The sequence below is a fragment of the Vidua chalybeata genome, chromosome 4 (assembly GCF_026979565.1).
Source record: "Vidua chalybeata isolate OUT-0048 chromosome 4, bVidCha1 merged haplotype, whole genome shotgun sequence".
Classification (NCBI taxonomy): Eukaryota; Metazoa; Chordata; class Aves; order Passeriformes; family Viduidae; genus Vidua; species Vidua chalybeata.
Window position 1 is genome coordinate 21,398,185 of NC_071533.1, and position 17,943 is coordinate 21,416,127.

The 17,943-nt window shown below is 44.2% G+C and overlaps 1 protein-coding gene across 5 annotated transcripts in view; it reads left to right on the forward strand.

Moving 5' to 3' along the window:
- Positions 1 to 3,052: 3,052 nt before the first annotated feature.
- The window catches only part of PDLIM5 (PDZ and LIM domain 5), a 125,931-nt gene continuing 111,040 nt past the window's right edge, over positions 3,053 to 17,943 (forward strand). For all 5 annotated transcript variants that reach the window (XM_053940846.1, XM_053940847.1, XM_053940848.1 and 2 more), the window contains exons 1-2: positions 3,053 to 3,111; positions 5,960 to 6,090. In XM_053940846.1, the coding sequence (XP_053796821.1) occupies positions 5,995 to 6,090 (96 nt within the window). In that variant the 5' untranslated portion in view covers positions 3,053 to 3,111; positions 5,960 to 5,994. The remainder of the gene's footprint in view (positions 3,112 to 5,959; positions 6,091 to 17,943) is intronic.

Below are 17,943 nucleotides of genomic sequence, written 5' to 3' on the forward strand. Positions count from 1 at the left end.
TGTATAAGAGAGAATACAATTCAGCACAGGCTATCTTTCCAAAACAGGGACAGGAAAAAGAAAAACAGAACAAAACAAACAACAAAACCACAAAATACCAAACAAACAGAAAAATAAAAGTTCTTCTGTGATACCAGTTCTAGGTGGTTTGGGATTCACTGTGACAAAAGCTGACTGCAGCCCCTGCTTTTCAGAAACAAATATAAATTATCTAATTCATTGTATTTTTTGGCCACAGAGCTATCTTGGAACTGGAAATAAACTGTTATGCTTTAGTTGATATTCACATTAACCTCCTTAGAGAGAGGATTACTTTATGCTGGTGAACATGAGTTATACGCTGAATGTAAATGTTTACACTAGCTTTACCTTTGGAAGAAAAGCAAAAGTGAAAGTAGCAGTGCAGTGAAAGCACAGCTTGTAGTTCAATGCTTTAGCACACATAAAGGTAATGTTACATTAAGTAGTGTTTAATTAAAAATAATTCCACTGTGCATTGTTAATCTGTTCATAATTAATGGCCTACTTTTCCATTTAAAATACCTTTTTGTACTTCACTACCGCAGGTGATATTCTCTGTCAGTTTTGTAGTGCCCATTACCTGGCACCTAAGGCATTTCGTTAGCATTTAAACGAGACTTAAGTGCCTGAGTAATTCTGAGATAGGCTGTATCTGCCTGGCTAGCTGACTACCGCATTTAATTAATTTCCAGACTCTTTCCTTCCTTGTTCTGAGGGGAAAATGCAAGCTCTGTCTAAAATCCGGTAGTGGTAGGAAGAACAGGCAGGCCACAGTTCTAGCTGCTGCCGAGGTTTCTTGCTCAACTTACTATCTCTAATTTCGCTATTCATCTTAATGAAAAGCTTTCCCTCAAAGAGGAGAATATTTGAAAAGTGACCAAGAATGGAGCGATCGCGAGCTAATGAGTTGCCTCTATTTCTGTGCCTTGTGTCTGGACTCAAAGGAAAACAGATTCATTTGTTACAAACTGATCACGCCACAGCAAAGTGATGACGGACTTAAAAGATGAGACTGCCAGCTTTGAGCTGGGAGTGGCACTGCCCTTGCTGCAATGGGTGGGTATGGAGCAGATTGCATTCAGGCTTGCCGGGCTGAAACCTGCTGCAACACCAACCAGCAAAAGTCTCTCTGCACGTTCTGCTTCGGTCATGATGAATTAATGTAATACTGCCTTGAGATGCTGCATGTACAAGCTACTTCTCCAACAGGAAAAGCTGAAGGCTTTGAGAGAACTGAAGTGGAAAAGGATGTTTTTCACTAACATGGCAAAGTGCAAAATCAAGCAGGACCACAGGCTGTGTGCCCTGGTGAGCTGAGAGCAGATTGCTACCCAGGCAGTCAGCACAGGGATATACTGACACTGGAGGTACCACGTGAGTCACATCGGGGCATGGGGTCCTGGAGCTTTTTCTACTCTAATTAAAAGAACAGCTTGAGAGTTACCTACAGCCCTTGTGACACAATGAAAAATCCTTGTGTTGGGTAATTTTTACCTCCATGAATTAAAATCATGTGAGAGTCTGTTTGCTTAACAGGGATTTTTAGTTTTGCCCGACTGGAGAGACTTAATAGGAAAAGAGCAGACTAAGTAAGGACACAGTGAAACAGTGGTTTGGCTGCAGTAGTGGGAGGTTAGATGCTTTTCTTTTGCGATGCTGTTTGAGGTGTGTTTTTCCTACTTAAAGACACACAGCTCAGTGGGACACTGTTAAAGTACCCTTGTTAAGGTTCACTGAGCCAGGGCTCAGAGGATTAGACAGGCTCTGGTTTCATGCACACCCAGGCACCTAGAGCACAGGTCCTCTAACCCAGCATCAGCTCCAGCCTGAGGACTCCTGTTTGGGGTAGCCTGTGGGAGCAATGGACACAGCAGGGCCAAAATCAGGCTCAAGGCTGTGCAAGTGACAATAAAAGCAAGGGACAGTGCTCTGGGGCCAAAGGGGTGAGGAGGGCTGTCCATTATGAGGACATTGTGTTGTGTTGGATGGTAATGAATAAGAATTTAAAGCTTTCTTCTGCACTCTTTCTCCACAGTAAATCCATGCTTGAGGAGGGTACTGAAATAGTTTGAACCGTACTGATGATGGTATTGGTAACTAGATGCGCATTTCTTTCACAGCCATTTTTACGTGTAATGATTTCTTGTCACACGTGAAGTTTACCAGGAACCTCAAACCTCCCCAAGCTGTGAGGTGCAGCTGAATGTGACTCTGAAGCGCCACTGTTTGTTTCATCTTTGCCCTATTCCTGCCTCTCCCAAGGCAGCGGCAGTGGCTGGTGCTGGTAGGCCCAGCAGTGCTGTCCCAGCCAGCCCGCCTCACTCCACGGATTCCCAGCTGCATTCCCAGCTGGACAGTCCCCGTGTTAAAGAATTAGTCCTATAACAATCTGATCAAGCATCACCTTACCACCTGGTTCATTTAATGGACCCACTCCTACAGCGAGGCTGTGCCAGAGACCTTAATTTCTGGTGGGTCCCTTCCAATTTCGGAGCTGAACTTACGCATGGCTACTCTATACCTGTTTGTTCTTGTGCCAGCCTTCTGTCAGCTGCAACAGCTCTTCTGCCTCGCTGCCATTCTCGCACTTTGAAGTCCTCAGGGGGCGAGTACATCCCTGTCATTCCTCACGCTACTCCACATTAAATCAACCAAACTCCCTCTTTTCGTAGGCTCTCCTGCTCCGCTTCAGGCTGTCCCCGCAGCTTCCCTCCATCCCTGCCCGGCACCGCAGCCTCTTCCCCCAGGACGGGCACATGGGGAGCGGCCCCTTCCCGCTCGCCCTCGCGCTTCACAGGTGCGCCCGCAGCTGCGTGTCCGTAAATCAAAGCGGGGCGAAAGTGACCGCTCCCCTGTTAAAAACAAACCAAAACAAATCAAACAACACAGCAAACCTGGGCACCGCGCGGGCTTTCTGGTCCCGGCCCCGCTCCGCAGCCCCGTCCCGCCGCGGCCGGGCAGGGCTGGGCCGGGCCGGGCCAGGGGAGGAGCGGTGGGAGACGGAAGTGAAAACAAGAGCGGGGGACGGAGCTGCCGCCTCGCAGACGCGCTGCGGTGTCCTCGCCTCTCCGCGCTGTGCCGCACCGCCGGGTGAGTGCCGGGGCGGCCGAAAGCGAACAGAAAATAACCAGGGGGAGAATTAGGCAAAGAGTCAGTAGGCTGGGCGCGGTTTGTAAAGCTCCTCCGTGCTTCTTTTCGTTTCATTTAACTTCTGTAAGCAGGACGCGCAGCTTGCCGCGGTGGCGGAGCGCCTGGCCGGGGTGCGGCGGGGGCGCGGCGCGGCCCCGAGGCAATGCCTCGGGGAGCCCGGGCTGTGGGGCACCTGCGGGGCTCTCGCCCTCAGCCGAGCGCTGCCGTGCCCGTAGGGCTGCTCGGGCACAGGGCTCCGGTGTGTCCCGCTCCCCGGGCTTTGTGGCACCCGCAGGACTGCACGCCGGGTGCCCCTGGAACGGCTGGGGCTGTGGGGGCGCCTGGAGCCGAGACCGAGCGCTCCTGGGGGGAGTTCTGGTCTCCAGCCTGCGCTGGCCGTGGGGCTCCTCGTCCCGGGGAGATGGGCAGAGGGGGGTGCTGGGGTGTACGGGGGCTTGTGCTGGCGCTGCCCGCGCCGCTTCCTCCGGCACGGCCGCCCCGAGGCAGGAGGGCCCCGCTGGGTGCTGCGGGGCCGGCGGCTCCGTGCCCTGGCGGCAGCGGTGCGGGCCGGCGTTCCGGCCGGGGATTTGAAATTCCCCCTTGCAGGCGCAGGTCCACTAAGCGTTTGATCGTCTAAAGGAAAGTTGCACAATTTCACCCTTAGCTGCTTTGTTTGTGCAATGCTCCGCACATGAAGTTCATGGTTCGCGGTGTTTTCCTTTAGCTGTTGCATTGGCATATTTTAAGACATTTGTTAAATAAAATTTGGAGCGGGTCTTCTTTGTTTGCCGTTCCTTCCTAATGTATCTGTCAGGCTAGAGATGCAGATATACCAGCATTAAAGGGATGAGAAAGGAAAGTTGAGTGATACTGAGTGTGATGCACGGTATTTCAGAGTGCAGTTTCTTCCCTCCTATTTCTAGTTGCTACAAATGAAAAAGAATGGTATCAATTCCTAACAAAATTCATTCTTTTTCCTGGGTCTGTAGCTGTAACTAGTTGATGCTCAGTTAAAAAAAAAAAAAAAAAAAAAAAAGCTACACAGGTGCTTTAGCTTTCAGTTGCCAGGTAAAGCCTGCTCACATGTGTGAAACAACTGCACTGTATGCTGGTCCGTAGACATGGCTTGCTTTTCTGCAGTCTCATAATTTACAGTGACCTGTCACTGCAGTGGATTTGTTTTAGCGAGAGTGAACAGAATGTGTATTTTTATGCAGAAAGAAATCTGTGACTAATGCAGATCCTCTTTTTAAAGGAATTCTGTGTGCAGGGCAGTTAAACAGCTTAGTTCTCGCTTTAGTGGTGAGCAAGCCTCCTAAGACTCCTAGCTCAAACTTGGCGGGGACTTTTCTTCCTCTTTAGCCACAGGAGAACTCAATCTTTGTGCTTCCCCTTCTGTTCATTGATGCTTGTCGAGGTTTTTAAGGGTGGGTTGAGTCAGCCTGGGATCAGAGCTGCCTCTTTGCTGGATGCCAGCAGGCAGTGGTGGGTTGGGAATGGCCCAGTTACCCAGGCACCTCTGGTACAAGCTCCAAATTCTGCTTCCTAATACATATATATTTATATCTTGTGCTGCCTAATGCCAGTAGCCCTGCTCTGGTTACCTGAGTGGCCGTCAGTGTGAATAAAGTTCACTGTTTTATTTAGAAAAGTCTGAGCAGTGGATCTCTGCTGCTTTGGGAGGTGAAACCAAAAACGTGCGTTGTGGATGACTCTCTTGGGGAGTGACATCTTTGCGTTGATGGGGGCTGTGTGACAGCCCTGCTCTCATGTTCCTTGTGGATGGGCTACATTTGGAAAAATCCACCGCCTCTGAGAAACTAACGTGCCCCCTGCAGTGTACGAACAGCCAAAACCGGGCTTTTCAGAGTTCGGTGGGGTTTGCAGCTGCCTGCTGCTGCTTGGCTGAAGGTCCACCTTAAATGTCCGTGTACGAGTATGGAATCTGGCTGTGCCCCGGTGTAGTCTTACACCAGCCTGCCCTGGTGTGCTCCTGCCGGGCTTCAATTATACAAAAATAGACGGCATCCACTACCTAAGATGTCATTGTAACATTACTTATCTGAGGTGGAACTGAAGCCCTTATCTTTGACGCTGAACAGCACTTAAATATCTCAGTTGCCTTTTAAAGGTAATTTATTGGATACATTTGTGGAGAGGGAAATGTGTGGGTTTTGCTTCCTCAGCATTGAATTGTGACTTTGGATATTTTGCTTTAGTTCACAGCTTTCATTTTGAGGGTTGGTTTTAATACCTGTCTCGTCTGTGATGCTACTATGAAGCTATGTTATAAAAATAAAAAAAGTCACAGGGATTTTATTTTTGTCTGATTAACTGCAAAGTTGTGATGGTTTTGGTGTTGTTGTGTTTAGAAATAAGCTTTGAACTGATGACAGGGCAGCATATGATACTAATTTTGTTAGAAATGAACGCACTAGTAGTGCAAATGTCTTCCATACTTTGGTTTAAGGGATGCTATCAATTCATGCTTGTCTCAGTATTGACTTTTTTTAAGCTGGGCTTTAATGCTGGATGGTTTTACCACCCCTGCCCCACATAGTGTTTTGTTAGTAAAAAGCAGTTGTCAAACATTTTGGCAGCAGCAGTTCTCCAGGTTCTGCTCCTTCCTAAGCTGTGGAGGGAAACAACATATGGGGAATAAAAGCATAAGTCATGACAGACCTGGTGTGGGGTTTTTGGCTGTTTTGGGGGGAGGGGAATACAACCAAAGAAAGAACGTTTTCAAAATTGCGGACAGTGCCTTTTGTTTTTATCATCTTTAAATTAAAACTCTAATCCTCTCCTGCAGGCATCAGTTCTTTGGATTTGGTCCTTGAATACATCATGAGCAACTACAGCGTGTCTTTGGTCGGGCCAGCTCCCTGGGGTTTCAGGCTTCAAGGGGGCAAGGATTTCAATGTGCCTCTGTCTATCTCTCGAGTAAGTGCATTTGCTTGTTTTCCTGCATGTGGGTATCTGTTATGCTGTGGCCAACCCACAACCTTCAGACAAAGCCATTAATTATAGGCACTGGGGCTCCACTTGCCCTGTGGCATGGAGGACCCCATGTCAGGGGTTGGGGAGGGAGGGATAGAAAAGGGAAAATAAATTCTTATTGTATAAAGGCTCCAAGAAAATTAGCTTAGGAAGGACTTGTTCATTTGAAATGGTTGTTTTATCTGCATTTGTTTATTCAAATAACAAAAGAAATTACCTTCGAATTCCCTTCCCTGTTCCCATCCAGAAAATAGAGACATAGAGGTTGAAGGCTGACAGGAAACAAGCAATTTACTTTGCTGGGCTGAGCCTGTGCATTTCAAATGGGAAGCAGTGGGGAAAAATCAGTCGTGTTACACTTATTTATTCAGCAGCTCTTAACTGCTTGAGGATCTTGTGGTGTCTGTTGTTACAAATCCTACCATTTATAATAAAAAGGTACTTAAATGACAGTAGTTGTAAATAGCAGTTCATCAATATGTGCCTTGAGTGAACGTGCCAGTTTCTCATGACTGTTTTATAGAGTATGTGCTCTGAACTGGTATTCAAAGGATTTGAGGAACTAAGTCAAAACAAATACGATCTTTGTACCCAGCACTGTCTAACTATTTTCCTACTTTAAAACTCTGTTTTCAGGAAGGCTTGTCTTTCAGTGTGGGCTAAGTTTCAAAGCCTTTTCAGATGGCTGAAGTACTTGGCATGTAAAATATAGGGACAAACTTTGCAGTATTGAATTTCTAGGATCACTGGTGAAGGGACTGGCTTTTGATGGCTCTGTACCCTGACACCTTTAAATCTGATTAGCCAGGTGGAATAATTTATATACAAATGGCCCTTCCTCTGTCAACAGCACTCCTCTCCCTTCTGCATTTTCATGGAGTTTAGTGACAAAGATGAATTATTTTTTACACCTGTTGGGATGGCAGAATTGATACTGCCCTGGGAGATGGAGCAGGTTTCTATTTGGGTTTATGCATCATGGTGATATTTTTAGCTAATCTTAACTAGTGCTTCAAACCCTTCCAGTTTGTTTAGTCTTGGCTTATTTTATCCGCTGGTGGACTATGCTGGTGAAATTAAAGTATAATTTCACTCTGAAAAATTCTTTTTATATGGCTAAAATAGACTGGAGATCTGTAGAAATACTTGTGTACTGATTAGGACAGTTATATATCTGAGACAAGAAGGGGTTGAAAAGCAGTTTATTCCTGGATTGCAGGGACTTTAAAGCTGAACTTTAATTCAGTTTCTTGTTCAGTAACTGGTTACTTGTACACTAATGAGAAATCTGAGCGGGGGATGTGGATGGCACTCTACTGATTCGGTGGTGCAAAGGCTTTCATGACAAGGATTTACAAAGGCACAGGGGCTTGCCTGCACAGGTTCCTTGTGCATGATATTGAAGAGCAGTTAAGCTCTATAGGCTGTCATCCGTGTGAAACAGCCAGCTTCGGGAAAGGGTAATACTTTTTTTGTACAGGCCTCTGTTATCCTGGAGATCTAGAGTGCAGTCCTGCTGTAAGCAGGCTTCCCATCTAAAAGAGGAAACATATGTTGGAATTAGCCTAGACTACAACTTTATTGCAGGAATCAAATTCGCTGTCGCATGGAGTAGCCTGGAGGAGCTGGCCTAAAGAGCTACCTATAAAAGCCTCAGTTATGGGATTCCCTAATGACAAATGTCAGTGCCCACAGGAGCAGAACATAATGAAAGACGGGGTCTGGTGTGGTTTTGGAGCTTTAATTTGTGCATGGGCGGGGAAGCACAATCTCCACCTCAGCACTGCTCCTGCGCTATGTCTTCCTGCTTGCAGTTAAAAGTATGCAAGTATTAGACTGCCTGGTGCCTTTTTTTTTTTTTTTATTTCCCTCTCTCCTTTGGATAAAAAAAAAAAAGGCTTCCTTCTGGTATGCCAATCCAGCTTTGGCCTGATAATTTTTACTGGAAGAATTCAACACCCATGTTCCTGGTATGCTAGAACACTGTGTACAATTCACCCCCCCCCCAAGTCATTCTTTTCCTGATGTAGCATAAATTCCTTCCTGTATCTGAAGGCTGCTAATTAAATTATTTTAGCAAAACAGTAATGAGACAGCATAATTATGTTCCTTGGCAAGGAGGACTCTTTGGTTTTGTTTTTAATTTGTCCTCTAGATGCTGAAGATGAATGCTGGGCTGCTGAGGGCTAATTTCCTGCTTTAGTTTAAATTCCTTGAAATTAGGTTTAAATAAAGCGTAGTTGATGAAATACAGAATACACTGGTTTCTAAAGATGTTTATCTGAAAAGTTAATCTCTTCACTAATGATTTGAACAAATTAAGATCTCACAGTTCCTCAAAGAAAGTTTTTATTAAGTCACTTGAGTTTGAACAGCATACAGTTTAGATGGGCGTATTTGTTGCCTCTGTAAGGTAAAATCAGCCTGTTTTGTGTCCTTCAGTTGAAATTCTTATGGTCAGCTAAGGTTAATATTAGTTAACATCAGCATTTGATTTTTCATAAATTAGTATATTTCAGACTAGTCAGAACTTCATGACCAATAGCAACCAGTTATTGCAGGGTAATGTCAGTCACTTTATATAGCTGAGTGCTGTAAAGTTGCTATGTTTAATTATACAGCTGTACACGTTTCATGGGAAGCAATAGTTGTGGTGTTGGGGTTGCTGTGATGGTTATTACATATAGCAGTGAAAGTATATGCCATATATGCACATAGTTTTGTACCTATACATAACATGTATACATTTAGTATATATGTCTGTACAACACGAATGCATGTGGCACTTGTTTTGTGAACTTTTATCTGGCTGGACTTCAACAGGGTGGCTTTTCCCAGTCCTCCTCCCTGCCTGGTGAAGGCACTTGTCTGAGCCCTGCAGAGTGCCATTGCACAGGTCAGGAATTTAACACCGGGAAGAGCAGTGGTGGGAGTGTGATGGGTGGTATGGTTCCCATGAAGCAAGGGCCTGTGGGAAGGAAGTTACTCTGAAAGTAATAAGGGCTAAAGGGTGGGTTGAAGTTTATTAACAGCCTATGGTTGAAGTGGCTCAGGCGTAAGTGTACTGCAGGGCTTCCAGGTATTTAATTCTGAAGTGGCATTTGTGTAATGAGAGATTGCAAACTGTGAGCAGCTAGCCTGCAGTGACGAATACAGAAATTGCTAGAGCCCAGGTGTGCAAACTTAGATTATTCGGAGTTCCTGTTCTTACTGTTTCCTCATGGTGGTTTACATTAATTAAAGAAGCAACTGTTGTCCTTGTTCAAGACCTATACTATGACCTATACTATGATGCAAAAATAAAAAAAAAAAAAGAGAAAGCTAGTGGAGATGAGAACAAGATTTGTTTGTGCAAGAGTTTATTCTCATTCGCTAGAAGGAGCAAATGCAGTTCTGGAAATAAAGTACTCCAAAATATTGTTAGGTAGGATTCATGAAGTAGCTCTAGGCGTGCTAAATTCTATATTAAAAGAATTTGGGGTTAATCGTATCTACAACATCTATATTATTTAAGTACAACACAGTAGCTTTTAAAACTATCTATACTTCTTTCGACATTGAATTAATATTATATTCTCTTTACTTTTTGGCGAGTTGATTAGTTCCTCATGCTTCTTTAACAAAGCCAGAATAATCTCAGTAAGCATGACTAACATTAGAACTGTCAAAACTGCTGTCCTCTGCAGATTGAAATAAATGGTGTTTGGTATTGATGTATTCATTGTTGTGGGATGACCTGTGAGAGGTTTGGATACTTGTTCCAAATGTGTGCTTGACATGTTAGTAGCCTATAAAAATTTGTGATGTAGTCTCTTAAAGGTACTTCTCTCTGTTTTATGGCAATATTTATGACTAGAAACAAGGAAATAGTCAAGCAAGGCTATAGTTTGAAGATTAATGTAGTCTGTAGGCAATATATATCCTCCCACCTAATGCAAATACATCAGCTGTTTTCCTATATTTAAGTTACTTTCTTGTTGAATCCTGGTGACATGTTTAGCTATTGTCTTTCAGAAAATGTTTTGCTGTTTGTTTTTCTCTTGATGTAGGATTTAAATGGAATACAGTCATGTTGAAATGCTTGACCTGACTGATGGCTCTGTTTTTCTACTGCAGCTTCTTTCAGTATGTTTCCCACACTGCCAGCTTCTTTCTGCTTCACTGATCACTTTTCTTCCTCAAAATACCCAAAACAAACAAACACCACTCCTGCCTCAGAAATAACCACTTGGTTTTGTAGTTTTCTCAGTTTTCACTATTTCAGTTGTTTCAAGGATGTTTTTGTGTTGAAGTTGCAAGCTTATAGTTGACAGAGGACTCATGATAGTAAGTCTGTTGGCAAGAAGGGCACTTAAGGAGTAGGTGGGAGAGCAGCCCACTTTGGGATGAAGTAGGCAATGTGCAAGTACAGCACGTCAGCTGCTCAGTATTCATCCCACATGAGCATCCTGATGTTCTTTATGGTGTCGGGAGGTCATTAATATGTGTGAAAATAGTGAGAAGACAATAAAGGAAAATTATGTTTTGAATGGACCCTGGAGCATGTCAACTTTGACTGACTAGAGTCTGGCTGAGCCTCTTGCCCTTGTGTTTGTGTGAATTATTTTATTAAACTGTGTGTATAGTTTCCAGTAAAATCAAGTTTTGTTTAAGTATGAAATAGTTATTTTGATGGAGGGCTGGGGAAATAATCTTTCAAGCAGGTATGTGAATAGGAAAGAAACATAGAACCGCTGGCCTGGCCTGTGATAATTGTGTCAGTAACTTTATGCTTCATCCTGGAAGCTGCTGAGAACTCCTAACTAAACCCTAGCTGGTAGCTGCTGGCATTGGTGGGCTGGGTTGATTTGTTACTGGGTTGTGATGGTTTGCACAAAATGCAGCCAAAGATGCGTTCCACTACTGCAGCTGAGGTGGATTGGGAGCTGGCCGAATAGCAGAGCTCAGGGCTGTTATCAATGCACAGAGTCTAATTAGAGCCCTGCAGCCAGCGGTGTTCCCCAAGAGTCAATCCTGGGTCCAGTCCTGTTAAACTTACTCATCAGTGACTTGGATGAAGGGATGGAGTGTCCCCTCAGCAAGTTTGCTGATAGTAGAAAACTGGGAAGAGTGGCTGACACGCCAGTAGGCTGTGCTGCCATTCAGCGAGATCTTGTCAGGCTGGAGCGTTGGGCAGAGAGGAACATAATGAAGTTCAAGAGAACACTAATACAGGGTCCTGCACCTGGGAAGAACAGCCCCATGCACCAGCACAGGCTGGGGACTGATCTGCTGGAGAGCAGCTCTCCAAGAAGGACCTGGAGGTCCTGGAGGACAGCAAACTCTGTGAGCCAACAGTGTGTCTTGGTGGCCAAGAAGACTGGCAGTATCCTGGGATGCATTAGGAAGAGCAATGTGATTCTGCTCCTGTACTGAGACCTGGTGAGGCTGCATCTGGAGTGCTGTGCCCAGTTCTGGACTCCTCAGTACAAGAAAGACAAGTAAATGTTGGGGGGGGGTCCAACAAAGGGCTGTGAAGATGACTGGGGAACCAGAGTGTCTCTTTTTTGGGGGAAGTCCAAGAGAGTTGAACCTGGAGAAGACATGGCCTGTGCCCGGGACAAGGGACAACAGACACAAACTGAAACGCAGGAAGCTCCATCTCAATATGAGGAAAAACTTCTTTACTTCAAGGGTGACAGAGCACTGGAACAGGCTGATGAGACAGGCTGTGGAGTCTCCTCTGGAAATACTCAAAACTCACCTGGACACAATCCTGTACTAGCTGTCATAAGTTAGCTTGCTTTAGCAGCAGGGTTGAACCAGATGCTCTCCAGACATCCCTTCTAATCCCAACCTTTCTGTAACGCTTTAATTTCCTGGTAGAGGTCAGAGATGCTGTCAGACATCACAGCCTGTGCCTGCTGATGGTGCTCCTGGGGCAGCAAATGCTGTATTTTATAGGAGCTATCAGTGCTTATGAAATGAATGGGATTTGCCAAGATACCAAGCAAGAAGTGTTATTCAGTTCTGTTTAATGTTGTTTACAAGATGTGGTTTACTAAGAAATATACTGACAATGACAAATTAACTACCAGTGCCAAAGTCTACATCCTCTGTGCACCAAGTCCTGAAGGAGCAGAAGTTTTCCTTTGGATAATTACAAAGTTCCCAGCTGCACAAGTGGTTTAATATGAGCAAGTGTTCTGAAAGGCCTAAGAGTGCTTCGAAGTTAGTGTAATTGCAAGTAACAGTCTTTAGAGAGCTCCTCAGTTTAACCTAAAGATGGAAAGAGAGATCCATTGGTATGGATGTAATTTCCTGGCTTCCTCTTGTCTCACTATGATTTAACATCTTCATGCTGAAAATTGGGAAAAAGGCTATTTCCTCTGACCATTTGTTTTCCTTCCCTTGTCTATTCTGCTGTGTGGTTTAAAGAATGACAGACCAGCACTGGTGTGTGGGCTTGGGAAGAAGGGAGGGTGTGGGGGAGAAGAGGTGTAAGAAAAGTGTCTGCATCTCTTCTGTTCATGACAGCCTCTTCAGAGTAGGAAGCTAATTTTTTAAAAAAACAGTTCCTCTGCTGATGTCATTCCACCAAAGGTGAAGCTGGCTGTACTGGGAGAAAAAGGAACCAAAGAGTTTGTAGCTAAGGGTTGTCTGATGTTATGTGTGAGCACATTCTTTTTACATTAAAAATGCTGGTTCTTCATTTTTCTCTTATAAGTGACAGTTTAGTTACAGTACGAAGAATATAAGCTAAATATTTAATGATGGAAAAACTAAAGTTTTAAATTTGTTTGCAGTCTCTACTTCTCAAAGATAGATGTAGTGAGAAAATAATCTGGTTAGATCTTCAGAGCAGATGCAAAATTGGCAGTCCTTCCAGAGGCCAAAAGACAGGAGCATTTACTGAATAGTAACTGCAAAATACTAGGCATGTTTTCTTTGCAAGTATCTTGCCCTGGAGGCCTGACAGCTTCTGTCGACTTCCCCACCATTTGGAGATGCTATTTTTAGTGTAACTGTTTTTCTCATTATTCATTGGCCGATGGCTATCAAAAGGCATTGTGAGAAGAGACATGGTGTTGAAAGGTTTGTTTGTTTGGCTTTGGTATGGAGCCAGAAGATAACATTGTTGGCTTTTTTTTTTTTTTTAATTATTATTTGTTTTGACTTTTTAAGAATAGATTCCATATGTCACCAATATAAGGGAAAGTGTGAGAGAAAACAGTTTCTCATATGCCTAAGGCAGTGGAAATATGGGAAAGGTAATATGCTTCCTGCCAGTGGTCATAAAAAATGAAAATTGAGGCTGAAGTTAGTTTGAGCAAATATGAGGAATAGAATCATTGAATCATTTAGGTTGGAAAAGTCCTATAAGATTGTTGAATCCAACCACTAACTCAGCAGTGCCAAGTCCACCACTAAACCATGTCCTAAAGTGCCACATCTTCACATCTTTTAAATGTCTCCAGGGATGGTCACTCAACCACTTTCTTAACCACTTTCTTGGGCAGCCTGTTCCCATGCTTAATACCCCCTTTGGTGAAGAATTTTCTTCATATCTGATGTAAACCTCCCTTGACACAACTTGAGGCCATTTCCTCTTGTCCTGCTTGTTTGCTGGGAGAAGCTGACTCTCACCTTACTACAGCCTCCTTTCAGGTAGCTGTAGAGAGCAATAACGTCCCCCTGAGCTTCCTTTCCTCCAGGTTAAACACCCCTGGCTCCCCCTGCTGCTCCCCATGAGACTTGTGCTCCAGACCCTTCATCAGCCCCCTTGCCCTTCTTTTCTGGACACTTTCTGGCACCTCAGTGTCTTTCTTGTCATGAGCGGCCCAAAACTGGACACAGGACTCAAGGTGTGGCCCCACCAGTACAGGGGTACAATCCCTTCCTTGGTCCTGCTGGCCAAGCTGATCTTGACACAAGCCAGGATGCCATTAACCTTCTTAGCATACACTGGTTCACGTTCAGCTGCTGTCAACCAGCACCCCCAGGTCCTTTTCCACCGGGCCATTTTCCAGCCACTCTGCCCCAAGCCAGAGTGCCCCAAACCTGTTGCACTTCATGGGGCTGTTGTGACCCAAGCGCAGGAATTTTTCCTTGTTGAACTTCGTACAGTTGGCTTCAGCCCACTGTTCCATCTAGTTAGTTTGCTTCTACAGGTGGCTGTTACAAGAATAGAGACAAGGAGAGATGGAGCCACTGCTAAGGCCTGTGTAACATGAGTTTGAATGACTCAAGTCTTCAGGGCAGTGAAAATATGACAGAAGTACTTCTTCAGGTTCCTTTGCTATATGAGGTCCTCAAGCTGAATTTGCAGAGGGAGGTACTATCTTAGAAGAGCTGACATGGATTTCCTCCCTATTCCCACTTATTTGCTTCTTTCATTGCTCACCTTTCAACACTGTCAGTTACTTGGGTGATGTCCCTCATGCAGTAGCTTTTCATCTTTTGTCACTTCAAGACACTGGTGCAGTTTCGTGTAGCTGCTTGGGTGTGCTGTCCCAGGTAGAGAGGTGGTATGGGGACAAAACGGCATGCTGTAAGTAGGTGATCATATCATGATACAAAAAAGCAGATTAATAAGTGCTGCCCCAAAAACGGTACTTTACACCAAAACTACTGAGTAAATAGCCACAGAGCATAGAGACTTGTAGACCAGAAAATTTCAAGTGGAACAGTCCATAATATTTTGCCACTATGGATTAGTATTACAGTTTTTTTCTCATTTTGAGTTACTCTTTTATTTGAAACTTCAGCTTAAACAGTTAAGCTTAGTAGACGTAAATGCAAGAGATAGTTGAAAGTATTTGAACGAATGAACTCTTGCAACTGCTGTCAGCTGTGCCTGTAGTAAAGCCCTAAAGTAAAATGTAATGCCTTGTGTGAAGTCCCATAGGCTGAAAAGTAGATCTTGCCAGGACTCTAGTAGTCCTGTTGGAAAGGTCAAATGGTTTGCGTGTTAACTGATATAAAAGAAGTTTGACTTATCCTGGGCTATATTAAGGAATGATCTAACTCAGTATCTAGTTTTTTTCCCTGACAAGTAATAAAACAATGTGAAGTACTTGCCCTGGGAAGGCAACAGAAACTTTTATTTTGTGCTAATTATTTCCTAGTTCTTTTGAAGACCTGACTAGTGATTTAGATGCTAAGCCTGGATTAAAGTAGAGTGCATCAATTTCAGGAGGGTAAGATTCTCTGTTTATTTAGCTTTTGTATTTATGAATGTAATTGGATTATGTTTAGTTGTCCAAAATTTATTCAGGCTGTGGAGAAAATGATCTGAGTGTCTCCGAGTGTGATGCTGTATTGGTAGCAATATCATTTGAGATTTTTTTAAAAGAAATTCTGTAGAGCCAAGGCAAAACACTGTAAATATAAAATTGCACACACAAAGGTGTATTTTTGTTATTAAAAAGATTGTATCCCTTTGGTGGAAACTCCAGCTATAGAACATTTTGTTCAGAACCCTTGAAAAACAAAAGCGGTTTTGCTGTGCAAAAGCACCCTCTGCCAAGCAGAGCAGCTCAATCTCAAAGTTTATAGTGCATCTGCTATTAAAGATTTTTCTATTTAATGTGCATTTTATAAATTATAAGCCAGGTGTAGTTTTGAGTCCGGTGTTTTCTACTACTTCTTTTTGCGGTTCTAGATTTTGCATTACATTGCACAAGACGGGGGGTGACAGGTTCATGGGATTGTTTGTCTACATGTGTAGATGCATGCATGTGTATCTGAGCAATACTTTCTGTGCTGTTCTAATTTTCTTTACCTAATGCCTTTAAAAGGAGGGCCAAAATCAAAGAAAAGCAAACAAAAGGTCGGAGGAGATTTACAAACCACAGAGTTTGTGGAAGTAGGGTTGGCCTTGCTTTTATTAGACCGATAAGGAAATGGAGGCCTTGTAAAGCTTTAAACATCAAAGACATCTCGATTAATTCATACAATCACAGAATGGGTCAGATTGGAAAGGACTACAGTGCGTCTGTTGGTCCAACCTCCCTGCTCAGTCAGTGTCATCCCAGAGCACATGGCAAAGGATTGTGTCCAGATGGTTCTTGGATATCTCCAGTGAGGGGCAGTCTGCAACCTCTCTGGGCAACCTGTTCCAGTGTTCGGTCACCTGCACAGTAGAGAAGTTCTTCATATTCATGTGGAACTTCCTGTGCATCAGTTTCTGACATTGGTGAGGTCCCCTCTTGGTTATCTCTACTTGAGGCTGAACAGGCCCAACTCCTTCAGCCTTTCCTGGTTTGAGAGGTGGCCAGTCCCTTAATCATCTTTGTCAACCTCCACTGGACCTGCTCCAGGAGCTCCATGTCTCTCTTGTCTTGAGGAGCCCAGAACTGGACACAGCACACCAGATGTACCTCATCAGGACTGAGTAGAGGGGTAGGATCACTCCCCTCGACCTGCTGTCCTCTTCCTAATGTAGCTCAGGATCCACTTGACCCTTTTGGTTCCTGGGGCACACTACTGGCTCATGGATGCTTGGTGTCCACTACAACCCCCAGGTCCTTCTCCACAGAACTGCTCTCCAGCAGATCCAGCCCCCAGTCTGTGCTGGTGCATGGTGTTGTTCTTCTCCAGGTGCAGGACCCTGCAATAGCTTTTGTTGAATTTCAGACAGTTCTTCTGTTGACTTTCTGCAGCTGCTCATCAAATTGCTGTGTTTTGAATCTAGACCAAATGAGTGTTCTTTGCCCAGTGTCTAAGGTAGTATGCTAGCAATTGTTTAGAAACGAAAAGGCAACCCCCAAAATACATATTCAGGATATATTTAACCCTTGTGGGATGGTGCACTAGTTCTTTGTGGGGGACTGATTGTTGGAGTCATAACTTGATCAAGTGTAATGTAAATAGTCATCAGGGGCCACAAAGAGCCTTGCAAAGGAAGCACTAATGGTTGGAGAGCCTTGCATCCTACCTGGCTACCTGAGTTCCTGTCTCCTTTAAATCTTTTCTTAACGCCCAAAGGTGTGAGGAATATTGGCACTCTCAAAAGTGGGAATAAGCTTATGTAGTACCAAATAGTCCTCTTGGATGTGAATTGGTCCTGTCAGTGCTACTCACTGGCTGAAGAAGGTTGGTGGAAGAATACCTGTGCTTGCTTTTTCATGATGGAGCTTAAAGCCAGCTCCACAGATGCAAACTCTTCCTCCATCAGTGCCCTAAGCAGGGATAGTAGGTGGGACTGGTGCAGAGGTTCTCTCAGCCCAACAGGCTTGGCCACAGGAACTGGGTTTGCTGACACAGTGGTGGCAGATACCTGAGGACAGTACAGGCCAGAAGTGCTGAAGACAGATTTGCTAGGACGTGTCTGTCAGAGTACTAAGCTGTGAAAACTGCCACTGAATGCTTATTAAATAACAACTTCTGTCAGCCATGAATACATTCTCTTCTCTCCACTTTCCAGCTGTCATATTTTGGCAGCTGGCTAGAATGAAAAGTCACTGTGGCTGGGATTTGCATTAATCTCCTTTGAGAGCATAATTTGTAAATTAAATTAGTTTGATATTGTGCAGATCGATTGTAATCCTGTAAATGCTAAGAACCCAGGCCTTGGCACTGGCAAAACACTCAAGGAAAAGTGCAATTGTGAGCATATAAGTTGTTTCCATAAGGTGACTCTTGCATAAGGCTCAGCTTGTGTCGATGTGCCTCATGGCTCAGCACCCTGCAGTTTTGGATCTTCAGACTTGTTACTAGGAAGAAAAAAAAGTACAAACTTGCTTGGAGGAGACAGTTGACCTTTCCCAGCAACTTTCTACTTTGTGTCAAAGATGCATGAGCCAGTGATTGTTA